General features: G+C 44.5%; 1 protein-coding gene across 6 annotated transcripts in view; it reads left to right on the top strand.

The window, feature by feature from the left end:
- The first annotated feature begins 14660 nt into the window (after window positions 1-14660).
- Window positions 14661-18357, top strand: part of TRIT1 (tRNA isopentenyltransferase 1) — a 55131-nt gene continuing 51434 nt past the window's right edge. For 2 of the 6 annotated variants that reach the window (XR_013274541.1, XR_013274542.1), the window contains exon 1: window positions 14661-14842. Coding sequence is in view for 3 of the 6 variants with exons in the window: in XM_077482082.1 (XP_077338208.1) it covers window positions 14699-14842 (144 nt within the window). In the remaining 3 variants the exon portion in view is untranslated. The remainder of the gene's footprint in view (window positions 14843-18357) is intronic. The other 4 variants (XR_013274540.1, XM_077482083.1, XM_077482082.1 and 1 more) reach the window with 4 other exon arrangements.

Consider the following 18357-nt stretch of genomic DNA (forward strand, 5'->3'; position numbering starts at 1 on the left):
ACCAACCACACAGTTGGTAGCATTTGGTGGCATTTTAAAATCATACCACTGATGCTTTTTGGTTTCTCGTCAGGCACCAGACCCAGATACACATACGTAAAACTCATGAGCATTTGAAACTGAACATAGTGACCCCCTTTTGGACCTATCACTTTGTAGGCCCTGAGACTCCTCCTTTGATAGTGGATTTACGTCAGCATCCAGACACAAGGCTGCAGCCCAGTGTGGAATACCCTCCCCGCAACCTTCATACACACAATGCACCTCCAGCTGTCCCACCCATGTCTCCGAGTCTCCGAGTGCTGTGCAGGGAGGGTACTGTGGGAGCTGCTGGGAGAGGTGAGCTATTACTTGTAACACAGAAGCAGGGCTTCTGTGTTTACAAGTGACAGTAAATAGTGGGGCGCACAGGGCCACTGCTGGAGGAGCTGAAAAAATCCCTGATGAAAATTATAAATAAAGTATGTATAAAAAAAAATCCTGATACCACTAACTGCTGAAAGGTTTAGGCTGAGGCATTGAACACTATTGTCATCTTTTAGGTGGAGTGTTGTGTGCTTTAATATGTGGAAGCCTGGGATCACCAGCCAGCCATATTGGAAAAAGCAAACAGTCTGTTTTCAAAAACAGGCAAACAAATAATTATCTTATCCTGAGCAAGGAAAAATAAACAGAAATAGTCCATCTATTTCTGGTACAAAAATAAAGGATCCGCTCACCACCAGTAACACTCATCCCTTAATAGGTTTTTTTGAAGCTTTACACCTGCCTCATGGATTCCAAAAAGGTGGTCTCCACAGTTCAGCAACCTGCTTGTCCACACTGCTCATTCTGTTTTGTTCTACTCCACCTCACAGACACCTGCTGGCTGTTTCTTGGTCCTTTTCTGGACTCCCCTGCAGACAAGTTAACCCTTTCAGGACCAAAGTCTGTGTATTCAAGGATGGAGGTTTTTTTCTCATCCAAAGGCTCTCCAAGTCTCCAAATTCCAGGTCCCAAAAGATAACTTAACAATCATGATAGTACAGTAAATCAGTCCTCTCTTCAATCAGGCTACTTTGGAACCTCTCACTCTGCATGCGTGAGAACCCTTAAATACTCAACAATTGTGTTGAAGTTGTCCCCCTTAAAAGGGACCATGACCCAAATAGGGGTGACATGTATCTCCAGTCCAGGACCCATCCCTGGCATCCTGTACAGTGCTCTCCGCATTCTTTCCAGCCATTCAGCGGGAAATAGCACCATCCTGTTCCTGAAGCAGCAAATGGATATCCAGTCTCCGGGTCCCTTTTACTGCCTGTAGTTGTCAACATGAGGTAGATCCCTGCATCATGGAACAGTTGGAGAAGGTGTCTACAGCCTTGTGACAGGCTATAACAATCCTCTAAACTTGTGACCAGCATATAACTGATGACTGTACAAATGTGGAGGGCACTCTAGCTACATACATGGGGCTTTGATGAGATGGTCAAGGAACAGCTGATCCGTCTTCTCTTTGAGGAATGTTGTCTCTTTAGACTGGCTCTTGACACTGTCATTAACAACACCTTGGACAGGCACATTATTATCCTACCAGAGTTCAGGAGATCTGTTGAAAGGTCACTCTACCTCTTATGCCTTAGCAGTGTGCACTTGCAGATCCTTTGAATCTGACTCCCACTTATAAGTCCAGAGAAATGGAGATCTTCTAAAGCCACTGGCAAGCTTTCAGTACTTCTACAGGGGGGAAGGCTATTTCCACAACTGGATTTGTCCCTGGGTATCAGGCTTTCTTGGCTTTTGGATCCTCATAATACCCCCTTTAGCTCACTGGCTAATTATTTAGGGATCCAAAGAATAAAAAAGCATCCAGAGGTGCTGAGATTTTATTAGTTCATTACAAAAAAAATGTAAACGTGAGCTAACACAGTGCACCATCTCCACCCCCCTGGTCCCCACTGTATTTAATTGGGGGTTGCCAAGCTGTCAGAAACCCCTCAGCTGCTCCAGCAGTCATAGGGATTTGAAATCCCTGCTGTTCTTCCTCTTCTCTGTCAGCACTTCCAGGATGGACTTGATGAACTTTCAGGACAGACCAGATGGACCATCAGTCTTCCTTTGTTTCCCCCTTGCTTTCTGAAATCCTGAACCTGAAGCAAGATGTGCAGGTTGTCTCTATAGATCTAATATTTTCTGATATGTGCAAACAAAAGTTTTTCTGAATTCTTTTCTTTTAAAGCTTTGGGGGGCACTGTGAGTAGGTCCCTTGACCTGGATTCTGTTGGAAAAATATGTGTACACTTGGGTGAGCTTTATCTTCTCCACACCAGGAAGAAAAAAAAATCACTTGAGGGCTTGGTGTTTCCTTTGATTGACTGTCAGCAGACAGCTTACACTACAACCCTACTGCAAGCACTCCCGCTAGGTGAAAGCACACATACAGCATTCCCCATGGGTTTGGATTATTTGAAGTAAGGCGACTACAAGGCGGAACTACAAGTCCCATGAGGCATAGCAAAACTCCGACAGCCACAAGCATGACACCCAGAGGCAGAGGCATGATGGGACTTGTAGTTTTGCAACAGCTGGAGAGCCACAGGTTGAGCACCCCTGCTTTACTGGATCATGTCAAGGTAAACTTGCATTCCACGATGAGGTACAGAGGTACTGCAGGGGGTTCTGTCAGCTTTCAATGACACTGCCAGGTGTCCTCAAGGACAGGTCTACTTTAGAGATGGGCTTGGGCGTGTTTGGGATCTTAGTCCCAACCCACCTGCCCACTCCCGATCTGTGCAACTGTGGACCAGAAAATGTCTCATTGCCTGTGATTAGCGGTGTGCAGTGTCAGCTTCCTGGAGGGATCGGTCTGGTGGGATCCCAAACACCCCTGAGCCCATTATTAGACTTGTCTTACTGTTTTCTACTGTTGGAAACTATGGAATTGTTGTCTTCCCTCTCCTGACTACTTTGGTGGGTGGTATTTTTGCATCCTTTGTCCAGTCAGTTTGTCATTAGGATTGTCTCAGATTCCTTGGATCCTTTGCCATCCCCTTGGGGTATTATGCTAGATAGATCTCCATCTTGATTATCCCATATAATAGATTATCTCATATATAATTGGATGGCTGTCCTAGACATCCCTACTTCTACTTGTAGACTTTCATCTCTGATGCCTAGGGTTGAAATGTCCAATTTTCCTTTAGTGGTCTGTTTTGAGGCTGGGAAACTTACAATATTCTTTTTATTTGACTTGACAAGGATTCTGGTTGTTGGTCTGTTCTCCCCATTCAGATAATTCTATTACTACACTTGTTTTTTGGAGCTTGGCTCACAGTTTCTGCTGGTGTGGACTCAGTGTCCTTTGAGGTAGTCATTCCATTTAGGGGTGATTCTTGTTCTGGCCGGAGCATCAGATTGACCCTCCATGACGTCTCCTCGGTCTTTAGCAGATCCCTTCTCCTGTAGAGGACTTCCCCTCTTATGGTTCAGATTTGGCCACTGGTCCCTTAGCTCTTGCAGATGGCCTGGTCATTGTATTGCACAATGGCCACCTTTTCACTCTCCTCTTCACTATCCCTTTCCTCACTTTTTATTTGTGTTGTGTGTCACGTCTTGTCACTTCACGTTTGATGAGTAGGGTGTAGGTCCTCAGACCTATCCTGAAAGTCTTGTGGGAGGGTGGACATAGGCCTTCTGGCTTGGTTTGCCCTCTATTGGGGGGTCTCCCTTCGGGGGAGCCCCATAGTCCCTAGTACCTGGGTGGGTCTGTTTCGGCAGACCTTCCGGAGAAAGGCGCTCGTCCGACTTCGGCTGGATGGCCATGAGTCTGGTACTTCAGTCCCTGTCTAGAGCCTAACGCCCCGGGGGATCAGGCTAAGATCCTTCCTAGTGGAGGATATCAGACACCCGTTGCACGTTTTTAGTGTGTCACTCTTTATGTGTGTGCACTTTTTTTTGGCATCGGGTGGAAGTTTTTTGGGTGTGTTTTGCACGCCATAGGCTTTTTTAAAAAAAAAAAAAGATGTACCATAGTTCTATTTTAGATCCATCAGTGGCTGTTGCCTACCAGTTAGTTGGGTTGCTTTTGGACGATCTGGCTGTATCAGAATTCTTGAATTCCTGTGTCCCTCGAAGCATTATAAAGAAAATAAGATTTTTGTACTTAATCTAAAATTGTTTAATTGAAGTCTACTGAAGGAGACAGGTCCCATCCCTCTTCCATTTTTGGCCTTGTGTACTGCTTGCTTATATAGCTGGGGCATGATGGGTAGAAGCACCAATTTTTATATTATATATATATATGGGCTCATTCACAATGCCCACACAGGAAAATTATAAATTTTCCTGTGTGGGCAGATGTTGACTTTAGGAGGTGGTGCCTTTTGTTTTTACAATGCAAGACACTGTTTACCTTTTTTTGTTAACTTTATTAAAATATCACAAAATGACATTTAATTAATTTCTATGCACAGTTGAGGTGCATAGAAACATAGGTACCGACAGAGTTTTGGTGTGGAAAAATGAAGACAAGCTGCAGATTTCCGCACATTTCTGGTAAATACAATTCATTTTATTATAACATATATTTAATAAGCAGCATTTTACATTTTAAGGTCTAAGCATAAAAAGCACATTACTTCACTGTATACATTATTTGTGATTAGACATTTTAAGGTATAACCACAAATGAGGCATACACTTAAATTGACGTAAAATAGCATGGCTTAAAAAGGTGATGATAGATAGATAGATAGATAGATAGATAGATAGATAGATAGATAGATGTCGCCATTTCAATTCCATTGTGTTTAGTAATAAAACCATTAGAGTGTGAGTGATTGAAATGGTAATTAACCATTGTTGTACCATATGCCTTGCTGGTTCAGAGCTGGCTTACTAATACCACCAGTAGCATTTTTATATATTGGAATTTAATATGTTATTTTTGTTCAAATGTTGTGGCTTTATACTTGCTTCTAGGCATGCAAATCAGACCTGAAAATATATGAGTGTTTCCAGCATCATATCTGTTAAAGCAATAAAAAGGATCATTGTGTCTGATGTGCAGACTCCTGCGTGTGTTGCATCACTGTCTCCTTTGTCTTTGTTCTGTACTGTCTGGCTTCAGCACCCAAAGCAGATGCAGATCTGCTTACACACCCAGTGTAATTCCACAGACAAACCTATCAAACCATATAACCTATAAATTCTGCATTTTCACGTGTTCCTATGGTAACTGTTGCTGATGATTGTCAGAGCTGCTTCTGGTTGCTATTGGATAGCTAGTGGTTCTTTTTTTTCTGCAGAATCCCCGTCAAATCGTCTTGTTGCTATGGGACCTAGTGCTGATACAGGACTATTCCTCACTGTTACCATGGGTACAGCCTCCATCTGTCTGGAAACACTTAGTGCTTACCTCCAGTCTGTTGCTGTGGAAGGGAAGAAAAAAAAAATAACAATCTTTCACATTTAACGGGGTCCCAAGATGAAAATAAAAAGGATGTGTTTTGTTTCCTGCATTCACTGTGTCTTATAGCTTTTTAATGCACAGCTGGTACATGAGCCAATGGAGCTTTTCTGACTCCATCTTTGCAAATTCATACATAATAAATATATTAAAGATATTATTGTGAAGTGTTATTACAAACCTATATATTTAGTGAATTCCTGCCACAAATGTTTAATGGTTGACTCGGATCTAACATTTATAATAAAAATATAGCATGCTGAAACTTTGTAGAGGAAGATACATAAACATGGAGAATAAGACAGCTGCAGTTTTAGTTACATACCTCCCAGAGAACTTTCACATGCTACTAGAAAATACACTTCTTAAAGTCATGGTTGGTCCCATTGCTTCTTACATTACTGGTCAATAAGGCTACATTCTCACAGGCTCAGTCAGATCAGGCAGCGATTGCGTTTGGTTGTCAGAGGTTACAGTGTATCTATACCGCTCACTGACTGGCTGCTAGAGGTTACAGCACACATTATGGCTCACTAATTATTTGCTAGAAGTTACAGCACATGATGTCTGCTTGTTTATTTGGTTGCTAGAGATTACTGTATATCAATACTGCTCACCGCTTGGCTGCTAGAGGTTACTGGACATCCTTATCACTCACTAATTGACTGCTATAGGTTACTGCACATTATTACTGCTCACTGATTGGTTGCTAGAGGTTAGTGCATATCCTTACTGCTCAATAATTGGCTGCAAGAGGTTAGTGCACATCAATACTGCTCATTGATTGGTTTCTAAAGGTTACAGCACATTATCTCCTCACTGCCTGCACACCATGGACTGGGGAGGCGAGGGGACCCATCAACAGACAGAAAACTCCTAGGGATCCTAGGACTCCTGGGATCAGTGGCAATGCTGGAGGAGGGGGATGTGATCAGTGGAAATGCTGAGGAGTTGATGGGATCAGTGGCAGTGGTTTGGAGGAGGTTTGGGTTAGTTAGGAGACATTACACTGTGGCAAATTCTGAATCATGTAAAGCAAAGCTGGAAATCATTGGCAAGTATATAGTGGGGGATTCTACACCGACCACCAATGTGAGGGGGGAATTTACAATGACCACCAATGTGAGGGGTGAATTTACAATGACCACCAATGTGAGGGGAAATCTGCACTGACCACCATGTAATAGGGGATTTTGTGCCACCTACCAATTTAAAGAGGGATTTCTACACTGACACCAATGTAATAGGAGCATTTACACCAACCACCAATGCAAGGGGGAATATATAAAGACCTCCATGTAAGGGGAAATCTACACTGACAACCATTGCTGAGGAGAATAGTACTGACCGCCAATGTAAGGTGACACTTCTACACCGACCACCAATGTTTACGGGGGGATTTACACTGACCACCAGTGTGAGGGCAATTCTACACTTACCAACAATGTAAAGGGAAATGTACACTGATCACCAATGTAATGAAGAATTTACACGGACAACCAATGTAATGGGGGATTTTACATCAACAACCAATAAAGGGGGATTCCACATGGACCACCAATGTAAGGGTGATTTAGAAATTGACCACAAATGCAAGTTTGGATGTTTTTCTACTGATTACCAATATAAAGTAAAGCGCTACGTAAATTGATGGCACTATATAAGTACCTTAAATTATAATAATAATAAAGAGGAGTTTTTACACTGCAAATCTGACAGCTACTGCTGGTCACACACCGTACATCCGGGCAGAATTTACAACCGCTGGCAAGAATCTATAGGCCCCTGGTCCCTGCTTTTTGGCCATGTGAATGTAGCCTAATGCTGTCCTTCATAGTGATGAACTAATAGCGATGCTTGGAATTCTAGAGAGTTGAATCAACCACGGCTTCAGGAACTCAAGTTGCTATTTGCATATCAGAATACCCCAGGTATCAGGGACCACAAGGTATGTGATCATATGTGTAAGCACTTCATATAAGGGCTGCATGGGATGCTTTAGAACAGTAATTTTAAGGATCACTATGCATGGTACAACCTGACAATACAATCTACAGTATGTACAATGAACTTTTAATTTGCCAAATTTAAAGTTGTTCTAAAAGCTGAAGGTTTTAAGCACTTTCTTGCACACACACGCTTACCTAAGTCCAATCTCGATCCAGTGATCAATGCAGCTGCTTTCCTGGACTTCTCTCTTCACTGGCTCAGACACAGCAGCAGGAGCCAGACACACGGGGCTCAGGAGCCAGGAGCTCATACAAGTGCTCCCATAGCAAGCGGCTTGCTATGGGGGCACTCATCAGGGGGAGGAGCCAAGAGCTCCAGCAGGGGGGGGGGGGGCAAGAATAGGAGGATCAGGGCTGCTCTGTGAAAAACCATTATATAGAGCAGGTATGTATAACATTTTTGTTTTCTTCATTTTTCCTTGAATAACTTTAAGGAGCTAGCTAAATTATCCAATAAATTTGTACCCAACCTTGCAGGCCCTCCGTGAACTTCATAATTGTTGGTAGCTCTAAAAAACATTGTACAGATTGTAAAGTGTATGGTGAGCTTATAGGGTAACTCCACCTTTGTGGAAAAAAATATAGAAAATAAAAAAAAATATGACATATACGTTTGTTATTAAAAATTACCTTTCCTTTTAGTTTGCTGTGCTGTAATTATTTTGTAAAATTCAATGCCATATGGAAAAAATGAAATGTCCTGCTTCTCTGATTGGCTCACTGATTTTCCCAGAAGTCTGCACTAAGATACAACTTACAAGTCAGATTTTAGGTATCCCCTGCAACAGAAATGTACGTTTTGGAGAGATACTCCTCAGAGTTAATTACTTTTACAGACACTGTAGCCTTTCTCATTAGAACCCAGAAAGTGCATGAGCTTATTAATAATGAACCAGACCCTTCCATTCAGGATGAGTAGGCAATCAGTTTGGTGAAACTAAGAGCACAGCAACAAAAGGTAGGTATCTGCTACAACTTTTATTGTCCCTGCAATGTACATTTATCACCCAGAAGGGGTTTATTTTTATTTTTTTAGAAAAGTGGATTTACTCTTAACATAGAGGAGTCCTTGAAATAATATTTCAGGCTCAGGGAATGTCTGCTAATAATTACTCTACCTACAGCTCACTGCACATTAGTGTGATGCTTACTGGAAAGATTGCTCCTTGCTTTTGTGGTCATTGGAATGAACCATCTATCCTCAACATATAGCTAAAAATCTTATCTGTTGCTCATTGCTCAAGGAACACCTAGCACCTTCTGGAGCAGGGGTCTCAAACTGGTGACCCTCCAGCTGTTTCAAAACTACAAGTCCCATGAGGCATTGCAAGGCTGGCAGTTAAAGCCTGGCTCCCACAGGCAGAGGCATGATGGGACTTGTAGTTTTGCAACAGCTGGAGGGCCGCCAGTTTGAGACCCCTGTTCTGGAGGAACCCTGGTTGAGGAAGGCTGGTTTAGGATGTACACTGAGCTGCACATGCACAACTCAGTGTACATTCTTAGCATGCCTTGGTCTCAAGCTAGCTAATGAAGATGGCTGAAAATGCCACATATGAAAGAAGACACGATTAACATTTTGGTGCTACTGAACAAGCTTGCAGACATTGCATCCCTGGAGGAGAGGTACATAATGAAAAATGTAGGTCTGCTTTGAAGGTAATACAATGTGCCTATTGTGAAAATAACATTCCCAGCTCCCTTTCTTCCTGCAAACACATAAATGGTAGAAAAACATGACAGCAACAGTATGACATAATTCCCCCTACCAACAACAACGACACCAACAATGGGGCACTATTCCGCCCATCAACACCAACCATGGGGCGCTATTCCTCCAATCGACACCAACGATGAGGCACTATTCCTCCTACTTACAAAAATGATAGGGCACTATTCCTCCCACTGACACCAAGGATGGGACACTATTCCTCCCATCAGCACCAACCATGGGACACTATTCCTCCCATCGATACCAACAATGGGGCCCTATTCCTCCTACACACACCAACCAAGGGGCACACTTCATCCCACTGATACCAACAATGGGGTACTATTCCTTCCATGAACACCAACAATGGGGCACTATTCCTCCTACTGACACCAACAATGAGGCACTATTCCTTCCACCTACACCAACCACAGGGCACTATTCCTCCCACTGATACAAACCATGGGGCACTATTCTTCCCACACCAATGATGGAGCACTATTCCTCCTCCTTCTGACCACAGGTGCCATGTAGTATTTTTACTCCCACTGACCACCAAGTCTGAGAAAATGTCCATTCCCTTTTGATGCTGGGGCATTTTTTACTCCCACTAACCACAGTCCAGTTCCCACAAAGTCTGCAAGCCAATAAACTGGCCCTTTGTCTAGAAAGTTTGGAGACCCCCTGATCTAACTCCCTGTCAACTGGCTATATTATCCGCACTAAAGGCTATGATCTGCCATTCTTAAATCTATTAATGAGATCACATTAACTGCACCCAAAACAGGATGTTTTTGGCATCACATATTTTACATGCATTTGGATTTAGTACCCTACAGGATATTCAGAGTGCTGTAATCATTTTTGGTTAAGATCTTTCAAGTTTTGGGATCACATATGTTTTTGTATGAATTTTGAATATTTAGTTTTGGGGGGAATTAATGTGATACCCGATATTTATGCTGTTTCATTTTGTGGCAATTAATCATTACAATGTACATGCAACAAACGTGTAATTATGACAATGTGTGAGCGAGAAACAGACAACTGTGACAATACACAGGAAAGAAACAAGCATTTGTCACAATAAATAAGCAACAACTGAACATTTGTTACATCAATAAAAAGGCAAGATTTACAATATGCACACATTAATGCCTGGAAGGTGGTTTGGATGCTATCTCCTATGTCCATTGCATTGTGATTGGCTCTCAAAGCAGTCACATAGTTGGGAACCTGTCCTGCTGGCTCCTCAACAGAAGCTGTGACAGCTTAGTCAGTGTGCTGGGAACATGGTTCAGCTCAAAACCTCTGAGTGGATGCATATGTATAGCTGCTAGGCATTAAAACTGACTTTCCCTGCCTCTATATACTGTATATATATATATATATATATATATATATATATATATATATATATATATACAAATAGGCTCTAAATGCAATAGGCAAGAGCAAACATCACATGGAAATAAAAATACTTACCTTGGCCCTGGCCTGCGACCCTTCCAAGGGGCAGAGGTGACATCACCATACCTTGCTGCAGAACTGGGAACTTCAAATTCTTCCAGAATGCATTCCAGAACATCGCAAGAGTGCCTTGGATTTTGAGAACCCAGCTATCCCGGTAGGCATGATGTTGTCACCCATGCCACCTGAAAGCTTTGCAGGCTGGGTTCTAGCAAATTTTTTTTTTTTTTCTGGATCATCTGTTTGTTTAGAAATACATTTTCTAACTATTCTAACTAACTCTAACTATTTAACTTCTTGAAAACTTCATAAGGCATTTGTGGCAAAAACAAATGTAGGCTTTATTGCCCAGCTGCATTTGTGTTGGGGAAAGGTTTGGGGGCAAGAAGGTTTGGCATAGAAGGTCTGCTCTAACTCTCTGCTGTTGGGTACCTTTTAAACTAGAGTTGCTTTAAATAAAACTTTTTATTTTTTTACAGAGGTCTAAGAATGAGACCAAAACTGGCATATTTAAAAAGGGACCTAAATTGATGTTCCTCCTGCAGTGAAGCCCTTAGATGCTCAGCACTGCTGACAATTAGGAACAAGCTGGGGCTTATTTGGAACGTAGTCTGAATCCACCTGAGCGATCCTGACAGGGAGTTGGGGCAGTCCACTCTTCACCTTGAAGCAGCACATATACAAGGGACATGTATACATGTGGCTGCAAGGAATGCCTCAAGGAGGGGAATGCCTCGGCCGCTTCTGTTTGGCCCAGTACAGTGACGGCTTCCTGGTAGGATCGCTCAGGTGGGTTCAGACTAAGATTTAAATACACCCGTACCTCCAAACTTTTTGAGATGGGAACGAAGGACACCTATAAGGCATAGGACAAGCCCACTGCCACGTCCCCTTAAAGTAGAATTACACAAAAAATAAGATTTGATTAGTTAAAGTGACACTAAAGGTTTTTTTTTTTTTTAACCACTTGCTTACTGGGCACTTAAACCCCCCTCCTGTATAGACCAATTTTCAGCTCTCAGCGTTGTCGGTCATACAACACTGTACCAAATGAAATTTTTATCATTTTTGTCCCACAAATAGAGCTTTCTTTTGGTGGTATTTGATCACCTCTGCAATTTTTATTCTTTGTTAAAAAAATGTAAAAAGACTGAATTAAATTTTTTTTTTTATTATTTTGTTATAAAATGTTATAACAGGTAATTATTCTCCTTCATTGATGTATGCTGATGTGGCGGCACTAATGGACACTGGTGGGTGGCAGTGATGGGCACTGATGGGTGGCAATAATGAGCACTGATCGGTTACACTGATAGGCAGCACTGCTAGGTGGCACTGATTGGCACCACTGGTGGGCATTGATAGGTGGCACATGTGGGCATTGATAGGTGGTACACATGGGCATCGATAGGCGTCGATGTCCCTTGCAGATGAGCCGATGATTGGCTTTTTTTTCTCGTCATGCTGTCAGCGTGATGAGAAAAGAAACCCGTTTACCGAGCTTTTGTTTACATGATGTGATCAGCTGTCATTGGCTGACAGCTGATCACATGGTAAGGGGCCAGGACCGGCCCCTTACTTGGATTGGTGATCACCCAAGTCTCAGTGACTCGTGAGTACAGGGTACGTGCAGGGAGCTTGCACAGGGGAGGCTGTCATATAATGGCCTCCTGGAAATTCAGGTGCGTGTTGTGGCCGTCATTCAGGTATAGCGCAGACGTCAAGCGGTTAAATAACAAACATGTCATACTTACCTCCACTGTGCAGCTTGTTTTGTTTTGAGTGGCCCCGATCCTTGGCTTCTGGGGTCCCTCAGCGGCTCTTGCAGCTCCTCCCCACAGCGGATAACCCCCTGCGATTACCTTGCGGGCACGCTCCCGAGTCCAGCATTCCACCTCCTTATGCAGGACTCGGCCCCGCCCCCGCATCATTGGATTTGATTGACAGCAGCGGGAGCCAATAGCTGCACTGCTATCAATCTATCCAATCAACAGCGGAGAACCCCAGACAGAGAGGCAGGGTGTCCCCATGGGTCAAGTTTGAGGGTTTGGTTAAGTAAAATGGGGGGGGGGGGTTGGGGGCTGGGGGCTGCTCACTGACAGGTGTTTTTCCATCTTAATGCATAGGATGCAGGTGGAAAAAAAGAGAAAACCTTTACAACCCCTTTAAACCCACAGGGGCTTTATTTTACCACTACTATTCCTTTATACTGGCTTTTGAAATTTACAAATGCAGCAATTTAGGATTTGGATGAAAGGTTTAGCACTGCGAAACACTATTTGAAAGATAAAAAGTGCATTTTATATAGAACTATATAGATAAGACCAAAATGAGGAGGAAAGAGGGAAACCAGGGACAGTTGGGCGCTATATACACCCAAGCTCATCCCTACTACTGCCAATCGCAGGAGGGCTGACTTTCTAAGGCAGCAGATGGGTGTTTTGCCATGCTACGAATGCCAGCGACAGGAATCTACTGATTACTGCTGCAGGGATTGATGGCTGCATGTGAATAGCTCCGGCTAACGAGTCTGAGCACTGCAGTGACAGGCTGTTGGCAGCCGCAGGTATTTGTGCCTGTTCTCACAGCCAGTGATCACCCGTGGTCATGCACTTTGTGGATGCTGGCTGTCAGGGGCGTTGCTAGGTCTACAAAAGATCTGGGGCTAGAGCCCATAGCAGCGTAGTAAAGAAAGTCATACTCTTGGGCAGGCGTACACACACACACACACATTATATATATATATATATATATATATATATATATATATATATATATATATATATCCATCCCCAGAGACCCCCCCCCACTTACATCAGGGTCCCCAGAGAGCCCCCCTTACATTAGGATCCCCAGAGAGCCTCCCTATTAAATCAGGGTCCCCCAGAAAGCCTCCCCTTTAAATCAGGGTCCCCAGAGAGCCTCCCCCATAAATCAGGGTCCCCAGAGAGCCTCCCCCTTACATCAGGGTCCCCAGAGAGTCCCCCCATAAATCAGGGTCCCCAGAGAGCCTCCCCCTTACATCAGGGTCCCCAGAGAGCCCCCCACTTACATCAGGATCCCCAGAGAGCCTCCCCATTAAATCAGGGTCCCCAGAGAGCCTCCCCCATAAACCAGGGTCCCCAGAGAGCCCCCCCCCCTTAAATCAGGGTTCCCAGAGAGCCCCTCACTTACATCAGGGTCCCCAGAGAGCCTCCTCTCCCCTTGGGGACTCCTGGAGAGACCTGGGGCTATGGTCTCCAGATCCGGGCTATAGCCCCAAAAGCCACCCCCTAGCAACACCACTGCTGGCTGTGCAAACAGATATGAATAGCTGCGCCTGCCAAACGCCTGTCATCGCAGCATACGGTTCTGGTGGCTGTGGCTGTAATCATTAGAATCCTGCCGCTGACATTTGCACAATGGCAAAACGCCTGTCTAATATGGTTGTCGCCTCATCCCTTTAGAGCCGGTTCACACAGCGGGCGATGCGAGGCGACACGACTCGCTCTCGCAAGTCGCCCCCGTTCTGTACAATGGAACCGTTCTGAGAGGAGCGACTTGAGTCGCTCCGACTCAGAAAAAAGGTTCCTGTACTACTTTTGGGCGACCTCGGGGCGACTTGCATTGACTTCTATACAGAAGTCATCTGCAAGTTGCCGCTGAGGTCGCGGTGAGGCAAGTCGGAGTCGCCTCGCCTGCAGTGTGAACCGGCCCTTAAACCCGAACACATAATAATTACACAGGTTCTTTGGCTCAGGTGGTAATTAAACTCACTTGGTGCCTTGTCTGCTTTTAATTAGCCTCAGAACCTGTGTAATTCAAAGGTGTTCGGCTTTAAAGGGGCCATGTAAATGGTGCCTAAGTTCTCCTTAGCAGGGGATATGTTATTTTATGTCTTTATTTCACCGACAGGCTCAAGTAGAAATGAGGGACAGAGGTTTTGCTCTGGGACCTATGCATGACTCCAAGCTGTATGCACCTCACTCTCATTGTGTACAAATGACTTCATGTAGTACAGAAAGACAGGCGGCCTCCAAGGCCCCGCCTCTTCCTGCTCTCAGACGGGTCAGTGACGTAGGCAAGATGGCGGCGCACAGCGTGAAGCGTTCTTTACCTCTTGTGGTTCTTCTTGGGGCCACCGGGACCGGCAAGTCCAAGCTGGCTATCCAATTAGGTCGGAGCCTGGGAGGGGAAATTATCAGCTCGGACTCCATGCAGGTAATGGAGGTGAGGGGGAGGGCATGCTGCGTCTACTGATATAGGGCTAGTGCATTATAGAGTTCTTTTATTACAACAGCCACTGTGTATGAGCGCATTTCAGGTTCCATGTTAAAGGCATAGTACACCTTCTGTAAAGTTGTTTTGGAGACTGTAGTGTTGCAGATGCGACCAATAGATGATGGGTGCAGTGTACAGGCTCCTGCAGACTATCCCTCCAGCCCCAGCTACATATGGGGGTGTGGACCTCTTGTTATGGGACTGGAAGAAGTAATCCATGGACTAGGATGCCTGTTAGCACACTGGTACTCCAGTAAGATCCACAATCTTTGGGAGATGGTGCTTGTAGGCTTCTGTTTGCAGATCACTGGGCTGAACAACACACAGCCATGCAGAATTAGTCCAATCCACATGGGGTGATTACTTGCCTGCAAGGGGATACACAAACATTCCACCCCAATAAGACATCTGCGTGGGTTCATGTACCCGCATGGATGTCACTTTGGGACACAGCAGCTGTGTCCGTTCAACCATATGTCCCCATAGATATCTATGGGTCTGCCAGCAGCAGCATGCACAGGACACCTATGCATCCCCCTTGCCAGCAAAACGCAGCCCTGCACGGGGCATGCAGGTAATCGCCCTGTGTGAATGGGGCCTGAGGCTGGGTTCACACGCGTGGCTGCAGTTTGCAGTCCTGAGTCGGGGATGTTTCTGTTCACTGGTTCAGGTGCACATAGAGAATTGTTTTTATCTTTGGAGATGGTAAGATGCAAAAAAAGGTTGTTTTTTGTTTATCACAATGATATGTGAATGTGAGATTGAATTGATCTTATCCAGTGTGTCTTTGCTTGTCCAGACGAACGCATTGTCGATGTAACGCATCCAGCAGAGGTTATGGTTGGTAAGATTTAATAGAGAGTCACTGGAAAATAGACACTAAGCGTACATTGATTGGTTTGCACAAAAGTTATCACGTCTACAAAATAGGGGATAGATTTATAGCTTTTTTTTTTTTTTTTAAATAGTAATGGCGATCAGTGATTTTTAGCGGGACTGCGACATTTCAGCAGGCAGATCGGACACTTAACTGAAGTTTTTGACACTTTTTTTTTTTGGAACCAGTGACATTATTACAGTAATTGGTGCTAAAAATATGCACTACTGTTGTACTAATGACACTGGCAGGGAAAGGGTTAACATCAGGGGCGATCAATGAGGTTAAATGTGTTCCCTGCAGATGTTTTCTAACTGTATGGGGGACTGTGTGACTGGGGAAACACACAGATCCTCCTTCCTGCTCTGTCAGAACGGAGATCTGCCTTGTTTGCGCAGCCAGATGCCCATTCTGGCACTGCAGGGAACAATCTCGGGGTGGCTGGCGAACATGGAGTCCTCCGTACCCACTGGCCAATGGTGGGAGCGCGCGCCCACCAAAGTGGGCTCCCAAGCCGGCTTACAGCTTACGACGATTCGTGGATCGCGCCGCCTTGCCACAGTATAATGATGGCGACTGGTCGGCAAGCGGTTAATTACAATTCCTTCTTTTTTTAATTTTATCAGCCCTGTTGGAGGCGGCGCGCTTTCTCTGCAGCCTCAGCTGCACTGAAGATAAATAGACAGGAGACAGAGGCTCCTCCTGCATTTATAAACTGAAGCATCGTAAACCGTTTATACCATGCTCAGTTATGAATGGACAGTCCGTGATCACTGACTGTTCATTCAGAAAAGGAAGGAGTCGATTATATGACATATTTACCAGCTCCTTCCTCCGCTCTCCATCCCAACAGATTCGGGACACGGGACAGCCGGAGATGATCGGTGCGGTGGTGGGGGCCATTACAAGCACCGATCTCCCTGTATAGCTTTCAGTAAAGCAGCTGAAAGCCGTGGGAAGAAGAGGGGGAGAAGCAGATGTCGGCTCGTTTATTGAAAGTTATACAGGGAGATCAGAGTTTGTAACTACCCCCCACCACCGAAAATTGTCGCTTTTGAAGCAGTCATGCCATAATCTGATCATTTAATACACAGCTTTCGAGAGCTGATCACAACAGTTCATCTGATATTATCCGATGGGACAAGCATGCAAATTTTTCTTGTACGATATAATTTTCCTTTAATCTGTACAGTTGTTTGAAAATACAAGGCAAATACACTAAAACACATTACTTCTAAATTTTTATTCTGTTGTATGAGAATTTTTGTAACTTTAGTAAACTCTTCATTTTTGATGTGAGATTAGCATGCAAACAAATGGACCATCATTTTGTCTGATCTCATAGTGTGTACCAGGCATTAGCCTCTGATCTGCAGCTGCCACGTTGCTGCATACGTGATCAGTTATGACATCAGCCATTTGATGGTTTGACAGTTTGGTTGAGGACACAGGCAAATGTGACAGCAGTGCTACCTTAAAAGCATCATGGGCCCCTGGGCAAAGTAGTGCACTAGGGCCCCTACCAGGGAGATGGTGACCCGTGGCTGGCCTCTTTTGACAGCGGAAAGTCACATGCGATGCGATTTCAACCATACAGATAGTATGACTGAAATCACATCCAGACTAAACTGGCATAGAACCCTTTTGTTGGTCCCCACCAGAATCGGATCGCATGCGTATTCACACCTATGCGATCCAATTCATGTCCAAACTGACAGTTCGCAGTGCGATATTTGAGCAGATATGGGGTTGTCATTAACATTGTATTGACAGTGTGAACTGCTGTGCAAGTTGGGTGCGATGCGGGGATTTGCAGGGTTCCTGCATCACACCAGTGTGAACCTAGGCAGTAAGTGAAAGTGGTGATCTGTGAGTGCAGAGCTACACAAGGCTGAAAAAAAAAAAAAAAACTGGGGAGGTGAACAACTGATCCTGACACTTTACATCCTTGTCCCAGCCAGCGATATATGTCAACTTCTAGCTGAAAGGACCTGCAGCAGTGTTACCATCCAGGGATTGGCGAGCAAGCCAGCTGGATGTGCACTGTGCCGCTCCTGTCAGATCCAAGCTGTGATGTTTGGTATTGGTGGGACTGCTACCCAGACCCACCCCCTGGCCAGAGCTGTCAGCTTTTTCTTTTTCGTTCAGCCTGCTGGTTAAATGAGAAAACAATGAATAGTGTGTACCCAATTAGGCTGGATTCTCACCTATGCATTTTTTGGCGCTTTTTGCATTTTGTAGATTTGCACTACAGTCCATTTAACATTGTTTTCTATGGAACACGTTCTGTAGTGCAAAAAGGACTAAAAAAGCATAGGTGTGAATCCAGCCTTAGATTTTCAGTTAAATGTCAGCTTTAATGTGCCCCCACACCAGGGATGGGGACTTGGCACAGAGCAAAGCATTCACCAGGTGCCTTACAAACAGACAGATGGCAGTTGAGTGCAGGGATGGTGTCCACAATGGAGGCGCTCGGCTCTAGTTATCTTTTTACTTTGACCTGAGTGGACATTGACGGGTTCTCTTTACTGCCAGACACCCCTAGGTGCCTGATCCCCCCTCTCAGATCTCCTGTAAGGGGCTCTGG

The sequence above is a fragment of the Lithobates pipiens genome, unplaced genomic scaffold (genome assembly GCF_037356315.1).
Source record: "Lithobates pipiens isolate NorthernLeopardFrog02 unplaced genomic scaffold, aLitPip1_a1.2 Scaffold_16, whole genome shotgun sequence".
In the NCBI taxonomy this organism is placed as follows: domain Eukaryota; kingdom Metazoa; phylum Chordata; class Amphibia; order Anura; family Ranidae; genus Lithobates; species Lithobates pipiens.